This window comes from Phocoena phocoena, chromosome 1 (genome assembly GCF_963924675.1).
Source record: "Phocoena phocoena chromosome 1, mPhoPho1.1, whole genome shotgun sequence".
NCBI classification, from domain to species: domain Eukaryota; kingdom Metazoa; phylum Chordata; class Mammalia; order Artiodactyla; family Phocoenidae; genus Phocoena; species Phocoena phocoena.
This window is the reverse complement of record NC_089219.1, coordinates 127,108,531-127,121,003: the sequence shown is the minus strand read 5'-3', so window position 1 is coordinate 127,121,003 and position 12,473 is coordinate 127,108,531. Positions and strand designations below refer to the sequence as shown.

The 12,473-nt window shown below is 32.7% G+C and overlaps 1 protein-coding gene across 2 annotated transcripts in view; it reads left to right on the top strand.

Annotated features, from left to right (window-relative positions):
- The window catches only part of KIFAP3 (kinesin associated protein 3), a 157,174-nt gene that overhangs the window by 44,856 nt on the left and 99,845 nt on the right, over positions 1-12,473 (top strand). For both annotated transcript variants that reach the window (XM_065875696.1, XM_065875697.1), the window contains one exon: positions 4,055-4,233. In XM_065875696.1, the coding sequence (XP_065731768.1) occupies positions 4,055-4,233 (179 nt within the window). The remainder of the gene's footprint in view (positions 1-4,054; positions 4,234-12,473) is intronic.

Sequence of the window (12,473 nt, the reverse complement as noted above, 5' to 3'; positions counted from 1 at the left end):
TGCCATACCATACTATTTTGATTACTGTGGTTTTGTAGTATAGTTTGAAATCAGAGAGCATGGTATCTCCAGCTCTGTTCTTTGTAAAGAACAAAGCTGGAGATATTGTTTTGGCTATTTGGGGTCTTTGTGTTTCCATGTACATATATATTTAAAATTGTTGTATTTTCTTGTTGGAGTGACCCCTTTATCATTATGTAATGTCCTTCTTTTTCTCTAGTTACAGTCTTTGGTTTAAAGTCTATTTGTCTGATATAAGTATTGCTATCCCATTTTTCTTTTTGTTTCCATTTGCATGGAATACCTTTTATCATCCTCTCATTTTCAGTCGGTTTGTGGCTTTAGATCTGAAGTGATTCTCTTATAGGCACCATATGCATGGGTCTTGTTTTTGTATCCAGTCAGCCACTCTATGCCTTGATTGGAGCTTTTAGTCCATTTACACTTAAAGTATATTGATAGGTATGTACTTTTTGCCATTTTGTTCATTGTTTTGGTTTTTTTTTTTTAACAGTCCTTTCATGGTCCCTTCTTTTGCTCTCTTCCCTTGTGATTTGATGTCTACCTTTAGTGTTATGTTTGGATTCCTTTGTCTTTTTTGTATGTGTATCTATTATAGATTTTCAGTTTGTGGTTACCATGAGGTTTATATATATATATATATATATACATATATATATATCTGTTATAAACCCTATGATACATTATTATTTTTGTATAGACAGTCAATTTTACTTTAAAGACATTTAAATATTAAGAAAATAACCTTATATATTTGCTTATATAGTTACTATTTCCACTGATTCTACTATTTTTTGTTAGATTATGTTTCTGTTGTCATTTTCTTTCTGTCTGAAAGATTTCCTTGTATATTTCTCACAGGATAGATTTACTAATGAATTATTTTATCTTTTTACATCTGATATTCTTTTTTTTCTTTTTTGAAATATTTTTACTGGTTTATAATTCTAGGTTGACAACTTATTTCTATTTGTTAAACATACTGTTACACTGTTGACATTCTTGCATTGTTTCTGATGAGAAGTCTGCTGTCATCCTTATCTTTTCTTCATCTATATATGAGGTTTTTTCCCTCTGGCTGCTTTAAAATGGTCTCGTCATCATTTGTTTTTACCAGTTTGATTATATTGTGCTTTGGTTTAGCTTTCTTCGTGTTTCTTGTTCTTGGATTTCACTGACCTTGGATTTCACTGACCTTATTTTTATCAAATTTGGAAAATTATCAATTATTATTTCTTCAGGGACTCCAATTACAGGTATATTAGGTCACTTGACGTTTTTTCCATAGTTTACTGATACTCTTTACATTTTTGCTGTTTTTTTTTTCTTTGTGTATTTAATTTTGGATAGTTTCTATTTATGTCTTCAATTTCACTGATCTTTTCTTCTCCAGTCTCTAAACTGCCGTTAATTCCATTTAGTACACAATCTCAGGCATTGTAGTTTTCATTGCTAGATGTTTGATTTAATCTTTTATATATCCTCCATGTCTCTACTAAACTTTTAGAAAATTTAGAATACAGTTATATAACTATTTTGATGTTCATGTTCAATCATTCTAACTGTGGTGTCAGTTCTAGAACAGGTTCAGTTAGCTGATTTTTCTTTTCCTGACAGGTTGTGTTTTCCTGCTTTTTTTGAATGGCTAATAATCTTTGATTGGAGGCAGGACAATGTGAAATTTTCATTGTTAGGTGATGGATATTATTTTATTCCTATAAATATTCTATTCCTGAGCTTTATTGTGAGACACAGTTAAATTACTTGGAAGCAGTTTGATCCTTTTGGATCATTCTCATAAGATTTGTGAGTATGGACATGAGCAGCATTTAGTCTAAAACTAATTATTCCATACTACTGAGCCAAGGCCCATGTGAGAACTCTACCCAGTGGCCCATTAATTATGAAGTTTCCAGTATAGCTAGTAGAAAGAGGCATTATTTCCAGGTCTGTGTGCATGTCATGTATTTTTTCTTCTAATTCTTTCATTTTGTTCTGTCCCCAGCCTCAGATTTGTAACACATGTGACTAGTCAGTACTCTGCTCAATATGTAAAGTAGACCTCTGCAGAACTCTGGAACTCTTCTCTTTTTGAAGCTCTGTCCTCTCTGGTATTCTTTTCTGTGAACTCTAGCCACCTTGGCTTCCCTGGTCCCTTGGTTCCATCTCTTCATTCAAGAATTCTTTGGAGTTCTTCTGGGATTTTTCCTTATCTGTTTCATGACCTGGAATCTCTCAAGACAGTATTCTGGGGCAATCATGGGCCAGGTCATTTGTTTCTTATCTCTCAGGGATAACTATCCATCATCATCTGGTGCTCAGTGTCCTGAAAACCCTTATTTTAGTCTTTTTGTTGTTGTTGTTGTTATTGTTTCTGGTGAGGGTTTCCAATCTGGTCCCTGCTCCTCTTATGTATTAATTTCCCAGAGTTGCCAAAACAAAGTACTGCAAACTGGGTGATTTAAAACAATAGAAATTTCACAGTTCTGGAGGCTAGAAAGCCAAAATCAAGATTTCAGCAGGGCCATGCTGCCCCTGAAGACTCTAGAGAATAATCTTTCCTTGGCTCTTCCTAGCATTTGGTGGCTTCTGGAGTCCTTGGTGTTTCTTGGCTGTGGCTGCATCTATTCATTCTCTGCCCACATCTTCACATGGCCTTCTTCCCACGGTATCTCTCAGTTATGTCCTCTCTTCTTATGAGGACCCCAGTCATTGGTTTCAAGGAAGGACTACCTTAATCTGTTATGACCTCATCCTAACTAGTTACACCTGCAAAGACCCTGTTTCCAAATTACTTCGAATTCCCAGGTTCTGGGCGGATGGAAATTTGAGGAGAACACTATTCAACCCACTACATCTATCTTGGTTGCAAGAAGAAGTCTACTATATGCTTTGCCAACACAACTTTAAAACCTTTTATTAGTGCCTTGCATGGAAAGTCAGCATGGTGCAATAGTGTAAATGTGTGAGCTTTGGTTTCTGGTGGGTTTTCTTGCTGTGTGGCTAGGGCAAGGTATTTAACTTCTCTGAATCTGGGGTTCCCCATCTGTAAAAATTTTTATAGTATTTCTTGCCTCGTAAAATTGTCTTAAAATGGGTTACTGTTTATATATCAACTAGTACAGTGCCTGACATATAGTAGGTACTTAATTAGTGAGAATTGCTTTTCCATTTCAAATATTTGTTAAATAAAAGTTTATATGTATGCATATATATTTTTCATAAAGGTTTAGAGATGGTTTATAAGAGTACATAAATGAAATACTAAAAAAAAGAGCAAAATCAAGACAATAGGAGAGCAAAAAGACTATGTTGGCCATAACATTCTATATAATTCTGACAGAAAACTTTCAGGTTTAACTCTGAAGCTTCCTGTCAGTCAAGGCCAAATGGAAAACATTATCTGTTACATAATCTCATTGTCAAAAGGGAACAATTAAATGAGTTTCTTATGAGAATTTAAGCATTTTTATTACTGGTATCTAAAAGAAATTTTACTTAGAACTAGTAGACAGTGGCCTCAACTTTGGTTAGTGTAACAGTTATTTTACTGAATTTCATATGGCCATTTTCTGTAGACTATCAAAAACTCATTTTGAATATGAAAAGCAGGTTTTAGTATCCTTAAATTCAGCTCTAGCTGTACTCTACATTTTTTAGCACAGCAGCCCCTAATTGTTGAAATTTTACCTTGTTTTCTACATGCTTGCCTGTTTTATTATTTGCTAACATATAAGTTTAATTGACATTTGATTACAATTAAGCTCTTAGCTCCAAGAACATAGGAATCATTGACTTATTTTGGTTATTGCATCTTTCTCAGCATCATAAGAATATTATTTTATATATAAGTTTTGTTTCATATAGCATATATATCAATAATAATAGTTTTCTAATGAATAAATTAACTAGTTAAAAATTTCAAGATAATATGCTATCTTCTACATCTGTTACTTTAATGGGTAGAAATGATTTATTAAATTGTTGATTCAATACGCCAGTTATTTAACTCTCATTTATTTTACTTTCCTAGTTGCTCTTTATTTGCTTCTGAATCTTGCTGAGGATACACGTACAGAGCTGAAGATGAGGAACAAGAACATAGTTCACATGCTGGTGAAGGCTCTTGATCGGGACAATTTTGAGCTGCTTATTCTAGTTGTGTCATTTTTGAAGAAACTCAGCATTTTTATGGAGAATAAAAATGATATGGTAACTTACATTGAAACAGCCCATGTTCACCATTTTTGAGTTAGAATATTTTGGTAAAAAGTAAACACATTATCCCCTTACTGAGATAATTCTGAATGAAAATTTTACAATGGCAGTAACTCACTTAAGTGGCTTCATTAAGAAATATATTTCATATTAGTTAATTATCCAGATAATTAAAGTTTTCTGGATAAAAGTATTTTCCTAATATGTTGTACAGAATGAATCTTTCCATATTAAACATAATATATAGAAAGTAATTTTAACTTTAGATTGTGTTTCAGAGTCATCTGGCCTTGTTATTTTCCCCTAAGGTACTTTTCTCCTACATTTCTGGTATTAGTGTGTGGAATTACAGTTTAGCCCAATCTGTTTCTCATTTATTATTCCAATTGGTAGCTGCAACCTGTTGATTCTGCTTAAGTATCTCTTGAAGCTATCTGTTCTTTCTATTCCCAGTGCCATTGTGTTAGTTCATGCCCTCTTTATTTATACACTCTTCATTTCTTGTTTGAATCATTACAGTAGGTTCCTATTTGCCATCTTACATTGTGTTGATGCAGTTGTCTTTGAGAAATAGTACAAATTGATCATATATTATTTCTCCAGCTGAAAAATATGTATAATATAGAAATATAGAGAGATGGAATAAAAAATATCTGCTTTTTTCCATGTCATTAAAAAGTCTTTGTAAGCACAGTGTTATATTAAATAGATCATACATTAACTATACCTTGCCTTCAGATACTTAAGTTGTTCATAATTTTAGCTATTATAAATAAGACTTCAATGGACACATTTGTACATGCATCTTTGTCTGTATTTCTGTTTATTTTCTTAGGATAGATTTCTCAAAATGGAATTATTGGATCATTGGCTTTAACTCCATTGGAAACTATTTTAGAACTGCATGTTAATACAAGTCATTATGTGACTGTGTATTATTGGTATAAGTGGATTCTCCTTCAGATAGTCTAAATATATAGTAGTTCTACCTGTTCTTTTTCCTTCTTTTAAAATCTGATGAGCTAGGAAGTAGCTTATGCTTATTGAACAATATGGCATGCTCTTTGAAAACCTGAGACTGATTAATTAGATTTAATAAGTGCCTTGAATTCTGATACTTGGAATACATGAAATTTTATTTTATCCACAGATATTTAGTATGTGTCATTTTCTTCATTAGTTTTGATGATTATTGATGATCACTGTGTCTGATACTCTTTTAAGATTGAATTTACTTAATCAAAAACATGTTTTTGTTTTTATCAATCTTATATTCAAGAATAATATGACATGGTGATATATATACTCCTGAGTATAGTTAGAGTGTGGCTAAGTAGTCGCTTCTCCTTGCTGTAAGTTGAAATATATTCTTCCATTTATGTGTTTAGAATAAGTTCACCTTTATTAGGTTTGCAGAATTCAAATTGATTTGCCATAAGCATGTGTCTACTGTGCATTGCTTAGATTTGTATTTAGATAATACTCTTCTTATGTGTTTATTCTGTCAAAACTGATCTCAGGTACATAATTAAAAATTATTTTCTGGTAAAATCATAGATTCAGAAAATAGAATATAAATTGTCTCATCAAACCTCAGTTTTTATTGGGGAGGAAAAACAGGTTCAGAAAAGGTAATTCATCCAAGGTCATAAGAATAATTTGATTGGCAGGGTTTTTAGGGTAGATGTTATGAATTTCATCTTTTATTGTGGAAAAGAATTCATTTTATTTAAGGGTGTTGTATAGAATTAGGATTTTTAGAGCTCAGCTGGACCTTATCTCTATGTTTACATTTTATAGATTAACTCCTAATTTTACAGATGAAGTAACGGAGGATTAGAGAGGTTAAGTAATTTGCTCAAGGAAATACCTCCAGGATTCGGCTTCCTACTCCTTTTCTCTGCCTCCAAGGAAAAATTTATTTTTGTTTTTATTTTATATTGCTTTTTTAAAAAATTTTTAGGAAGACTAAATATAAGCAATTTTTAAATGTTGGCTTTCAGAAACACTGAAAAATAATTACTTAAAGGCTGAAATAAATTTGCTTGTCAGTTTGATAAGCTGTCACTTTGTAGAGAACTTTTAATAAAAGTACTAATTAACTATAAATTCCATTTTAGAGACATAAAATTAAGAGGGTTTTGCATGTTGAGACAATGACTAAATTTAGCTTTGGGGATTGGGCTTTTATCAGCCAGAAACATGATTAGAAGGCTGTGTCTAGTGTTTAACTATCTGATTGGGCTACATGTTTTACATTCCATTCTCTGCAATGGAAATACAAATTAAAAAAAAAAACTCTCCAAGTTACTTTATTAAGTTTGCCCTAACCACCAGTGTGTACTGTTGCTGTTTTGAAAGAAAAATATTACTTAATATAATTAGTAACAAATGAAGCCTGTGGCATTTTTATTTAAGAGGGATGGAGGGGAGGGATGACTGATCCGTTTGTGAGGTTGTATTATTTATTTAAATAAAGTGTTCATTTTACTGTTATAATGAACTAATACTGACCTTGCTTTTTAGAGTTATATATTTTAAAGGAAGTTTACTTTGCATAAAAAATCTTTCAATTAATTATTTAAATTGAGTTTTCATATTTTTTATGTAAATACAATATGGTTAAAAGGGAATAAGTCATATTAGAATATGAATTTAAGAACAACAGAGAGGATATATATTCCTTGGGTTGCTTATTTTCTTATTAAGTTTTGAGACTTGTTTTTGTATTTTGAATATGTCTTTTATCAGTTATGTTTCCAAGTATTTACTACTTTTCTGTGGCTTGTGTTTTCATTTTCCATGAAGAGCAAAAGGTTTTAATTGTTATGAAATCAAGTATATCAAAAAAATTTTTAATAGATTGTATTTTGGTGTTATAGCTAAGAAATCTTTTCTTTTTTTTTTTTTTGTTTTTTGTTTTTGGAATCTTTTCTTAACTCAAGGTCGCAAAGATTTCTTCCTGTGTGTTCTTCGAGGAGTTTTGTAGGGTTTGTGTTGTTGTTGTTGTTTTTGTTTTAGTCTGTGATCCATCCATTTTTAGTGAATTTTGCAGATGGTGCAATGTATAGATCAATATCCATGTTTTGAATATGGATTTCCAATTGTTCCTGCACCATTTGTTGAAGAGACTATCCTTTCTCCACTGAATTGCCTTTGCACCATAATGAAATTGCCTTTGTACTGTTTTTGTTGAAAATCAGTTGGCTATGTATGTGTGGTTTAATTTTTGGACTCTTTTCTGTTCCATTAACCTATGTTTCTCTGCTTTCGCTGATACATTTTTGTCTTGATTACTGTAGCTTTATAATAAATCTTGAAATAAGGTAGTGTGAACCCTCAAATGTTGTTGCTGTTTTTCAGAATTATTCAGGCTATTTCAGATTCTTTATCTTTCCATATATTTAGAATCAACTAGTCTATTTCTTTAACGAAATATCCTGGAATCTTGATTGAGATTGCATTGAATTTATTGGCAGGATACAGTATATTGACTGTATTGAAGTTTCTGATACATGAACATGGTATAACTCTCCATTTATTTAGGTGTTTCTTGATTTCTTTCATCATTTAATAGTTTTAAGCATATGTATTTTGCACATATTTTGTTAGATTTATACCTAAGTGTTCTACCATTGTAATGGTAGCTTTTAAAAAAGAATCAGTTTCCTGTTGTTGAATGATAGTACATAGATATACAGTTGAATTTTGTATATTGACCTTATGTCCTGTGACTTTGCTAAATTCATTTTTTTACTTGGGATTTTCTAAGTAGACAATTATATTTCTTGTAAATAGAAAGTTTTATTTTGTCTATTCTTAGCTATATACTTTTTATTTCTTTTCTTTTGCCTTTTTTTTTTTTTGGTCTTACTGTACTGGCTAGGCCCTCTAGTATGATGTTAAAAAGGAATGCTGTGACTTGACATCCCAGCCTTGTTACTGGTTTTAGGAAGAAAACAATGTCTTTTACTATTAAGTGTAATTTAATATAGTTTTTTTATAGATACTTCATTGGTTTAAGTAAGTTCTGTTCTAGTTTGCTGAGAATTTTTATCATGAATGGTAGTTGGATTCTGTCAAATGCCTTTTCTGCATCAATTGAGATAATCACATGGTATTTCTTCTTTAGACTGTTAATGTAGTGAATTGTATTGGTTGACTTTCAGATGTTAAGCCATTCTTGAATTCAGCAGGTAAACACGACTTGGTCATGATATATTGCCTTTTTATATATTGCTAGATTTGATTAGCTAATATATTGTTAAAGATTTTTGTGTATGTGTTTATGAGGGATTACTAGTTTATAGTTTTCTTATGATGTCTTGGTCTGGTTTTACTATTAGGGTAAGTCTGACCTCATAGAATGAGTTGGGAAGTATTCCCTCTTCAATTTTTTTGGAAGGGTTTGTGTAGAATTGGTATTATTTCTACTTAATTGTTTAATAGAATTCACCAGTAAAAAAGTCATCTGGAGGTAGAGTTTTCTTTCTTTGAATTTCTTTAATACCTATAAGACTATTCAGGTTATCTGTTTATTTTTTAGTGGTAGCTTTGTAGTTTGTATCTTTCAAGTAGTTTTTCCATTTCATCAGTGTTGTCAAATGTATAGGTATAAAATTTTTTGTACTTTTTCCTTCTTATATCTTCAGAGTCCAAAGGTCTGAAGTGACTTTTCCTGTTGCATTACTGATATTGGTAATTTGTTTTTCTCTCTTTCTCTCTCTTTTTTTAATAGGTTAGTGGTTTATCAGTATTATTAATATTTTCAAAGAACCAGCTTTTGGTTTCATGTTTGATTTTTGGAGGATATTTTCACTGAATATAGAATTCTAGGTTGACATACTTCATAAATATCTCTGCATTGTTTTCTGGGTTGCATAGTTTTTGATAAAAAGTCTGATGTCATTCTTATCTTTTGTCCTCTATATACAGTGAGTCTTTTATTTTCTGCCTGCTTCCAAGATTTTATCTTTGATTTTCGAAGTTTGAATATGGCCAGGCACACAAGTGCGTGTGTGTGTTGTATTCTACTTGGGGTTCTTTGAGCATGTATCTGTGTTTTGATGTCCTTCATTGTTCTTGGAAAATCCTTAGCCATTATCTTTTCAGGTATTCCTTTTGTCTCTTTCTGCCTCTCTTCTACTGGCTTCCAGTTACACATTGTTAATCCATTTGGTAATGTCTCATGGCTCTTGAATGCTGTGTTGCTGTGTTTTGTTCTTCTCGTTTTTATTTTTTTGGGGGGTGGGGTGGGGTTCAGTTTGGAAAATTTCTATTGACCTACCTCTGGGTTTATTAATCCTGGCATTAGCTGTATCAAGTCTACTAAAGAGCCCTTTGAAGTTTTCCTTCATCTTTGTATTATGTGTGTTGTGTGTATTAAAATTTAATTCTTTTGGTATCATTTTTTTCTGTGAGATTATCTGTGTTTACATGTGTTTTTCATCTTTTCCAATAGAGCCTTTAACATATTAATCATAGTTATTTTAAATTCTCTGTCTAGTAATTATACAAGTCATATCTGAATCTGGTTCTGTTGATTGCCTTATCTCTTATCAATGGGTTATTTTCTTGCTCTTTCATGTATCATTTTTTGTTGAAAGCTAGATATTATGTGTAGATTAGTAGAGTGAGATAAATATTATTTATGTATGGAAATGGACAGACCTTTTTTTTAGGTCTTTAATGTAGGGGGGGATTAAGTCATTTTTGTCAGGAGTTTAGCTGTATTTGGTTATCCTCCAGACACCATTAGCTTCAAATTCATCTAGCATTTCTTTGTCTTTGGTAGAGTATTGATGGTCAGAGGATTTTTCTCATTGTTCATGTTCCACCCTCTATTTCAGGCTTTCCTAGCGTGCCTGTGACTCAAAGAGGCTTTCTCCTCATTTTAACTCTCCCCCAGTAATATACTGCTGTTATTTGTCACTTGGCTTTTGCTAATCTGGTGCCAGGGGCAGGGAGGGGAAAAGAAAAGAGACTTTTTCCGTTGTTCTAATTTAGTTTCAGGCTGGTCTTAGGCTTATCCTGTGTCCATGGTTTTCAGCAATGGGGCTTCCTAAGTCATCCTGTCAACTCCTCTCAGGAATTTTTTTCTGTTTTTTTCTGTTTTCTGTTTCCTTGCCCTAGCTGCAGTGGGTCTTCACCTATGCTTCAGATGTGACAGGATTTGCCATACTTCCCCAAGAGGCTTAAGTCTTTTTTTTTTTTTTTTTTTTTTTTTTTAGGGGAAATGGGAGAAAAAGATCCAGACAGGATTTTATGCCTTCTCCCCGGTGGCAGCTGTGCCCCTCTCCCAGACCCATGCCACTGAGGGGAAGTTTTCTTCCATCTCCTGTCCTATCCCCAGTTTTTCTTGTGACCCTCTGATAAGGTCCTTGGAAAAGAGCTTGCAAGTGGTTGCAAACTCCCTGAGCATCTGTAGCTTCAGAGTTCTACAGTCTCAGGCTACTTCACATTTGGCCTTTAGCTACTTGTTTAAAAGTTTTTGTGCAGTCTTCCTACTGACTTCTGTGGCAGCTCTCTTTCTCTCCAGTGCTCTGCTCCATATAAACCAGTGTTCATGACCCTTATCTCCTTGGGGGTGCCTATTTTCCTTATATTTCAGGCCAGTTGATTTCCGTGCAACCTCAGCTCTCTGATTTTTTTTTTGCTTTTTTAAGTTATGATTTTGTATTTTTCTTGCAGTTAGAGTGGGAACCATATCCTTTCCAGATTTTTTCCAGATTTTTACATCCTTAGAGGAAGTTTGAGATTCTGCTTACTTTTCTTAATCACTAATGCCTCTATCTGACTAATTGCATGGCATTTTAGTTAATCTGACTACTTTTGTTTTTGCCTTCTTCCAATATATTCTCTGTTTTGTAGTCAGAATGACAGCTTTTAAAGAGCTTCTCGAATGCTATATTTTCCATGTCACTTCGGGGCCTTTGTACACTGCTGTTTTTTCTATGTAGACAGCTCTTTCCTCTGCCTCTTCAATTAACGTTAGCTAATTTCTGTTCATCCAGTACATTGTTCTTCCTCAGAGAAGCCTTCCTTGACAGCTCCTCACACTGAGATTATATCAGGTTTACTCCTTATATTCTTTCATGGTACTCTGTTTATTTCTCACATATAATATCACAATTTATACAGTTACAATTAGATAACTGTATAATTGTGTGTGAGATGGTTGTTTTGGTTTTTTAACTGTATTTCATGCTCTCTAGAATATAAGCTCCATGAAGACAGGAACCATTTCTTTCTTGTTCACCAAAATATACCCAGGGCTTAAATTAAGAAATATTTGTCAAATGGATAAATAAATAAAGCTGGAAAAGAAGTTATACACTGTAATCAAAGAAGCTACTGTAAGAATTACAGTTTTACATAAATGTGACAAATATTTGTCCCTGGCCTCTGTGGAAATTATTGTGTGAAGTTAACGAATGAATCCTGCAGCCTGCTTGGAAGACTAAACTAAGAGAAAGGGAGAACCAAAGTTAAAGAGTCTTTGGAGATGGAGTTGTACTTTTTAATAAAGAGCTCTAGGATATGACTGCAGTGTGGCCATGGAGTATAGATACAGGTCTGAAGGAAAAATTGTTGTTGGTTTGTCAATTTACCATTTAAAAAAAACTGTTTACTCCTTGGCATGGAATGAAAAGAAAAAAATATATTGAGGCCTCAATTATTAATGTGATTTTTATGAGGTCAGTGAAAATTTGCAATAAAGATATGGGAAGGGTGGTATAAATAAATGCTTTAGACCTCCCATAAAAGAAAAGTAGAGCAAGGTTATTCATAAATATTTTGGTAATGAACAAGAAAAATGCGTAGTTATATAGAATTTCTCTCCTTTTTTGGCCATTTCTTTGTAACAATGATGTGAGATATTTTTATAACCAAATTTTTCTGATTATTACTTTGAGAAATGTGAGTACAGGGCTTACACTACCAAGTAAGTTCTGTCCTCTGATTTCTTATCCTAAAACAAGCTCTCCTGAGGCAATTTCATAATCTTCTAGAGTGGGGATCAACAATCTTTTTCTGTAGATGGCTAGAATAATCTGTATTTTAGGCCTGCCCTTCATGTGGGCTCTGTTGCAACTACTCATCTCTGCTGTCTAGCATGATAGCAGCCATAGACAGTCTATAAACAAATGAACGTGGCTGTGTTCCAGTAAAACTTATGAAAACTGAAATTTGAATTTCAAATAATTTTCATGTGTCATGAAATATTTTTCATT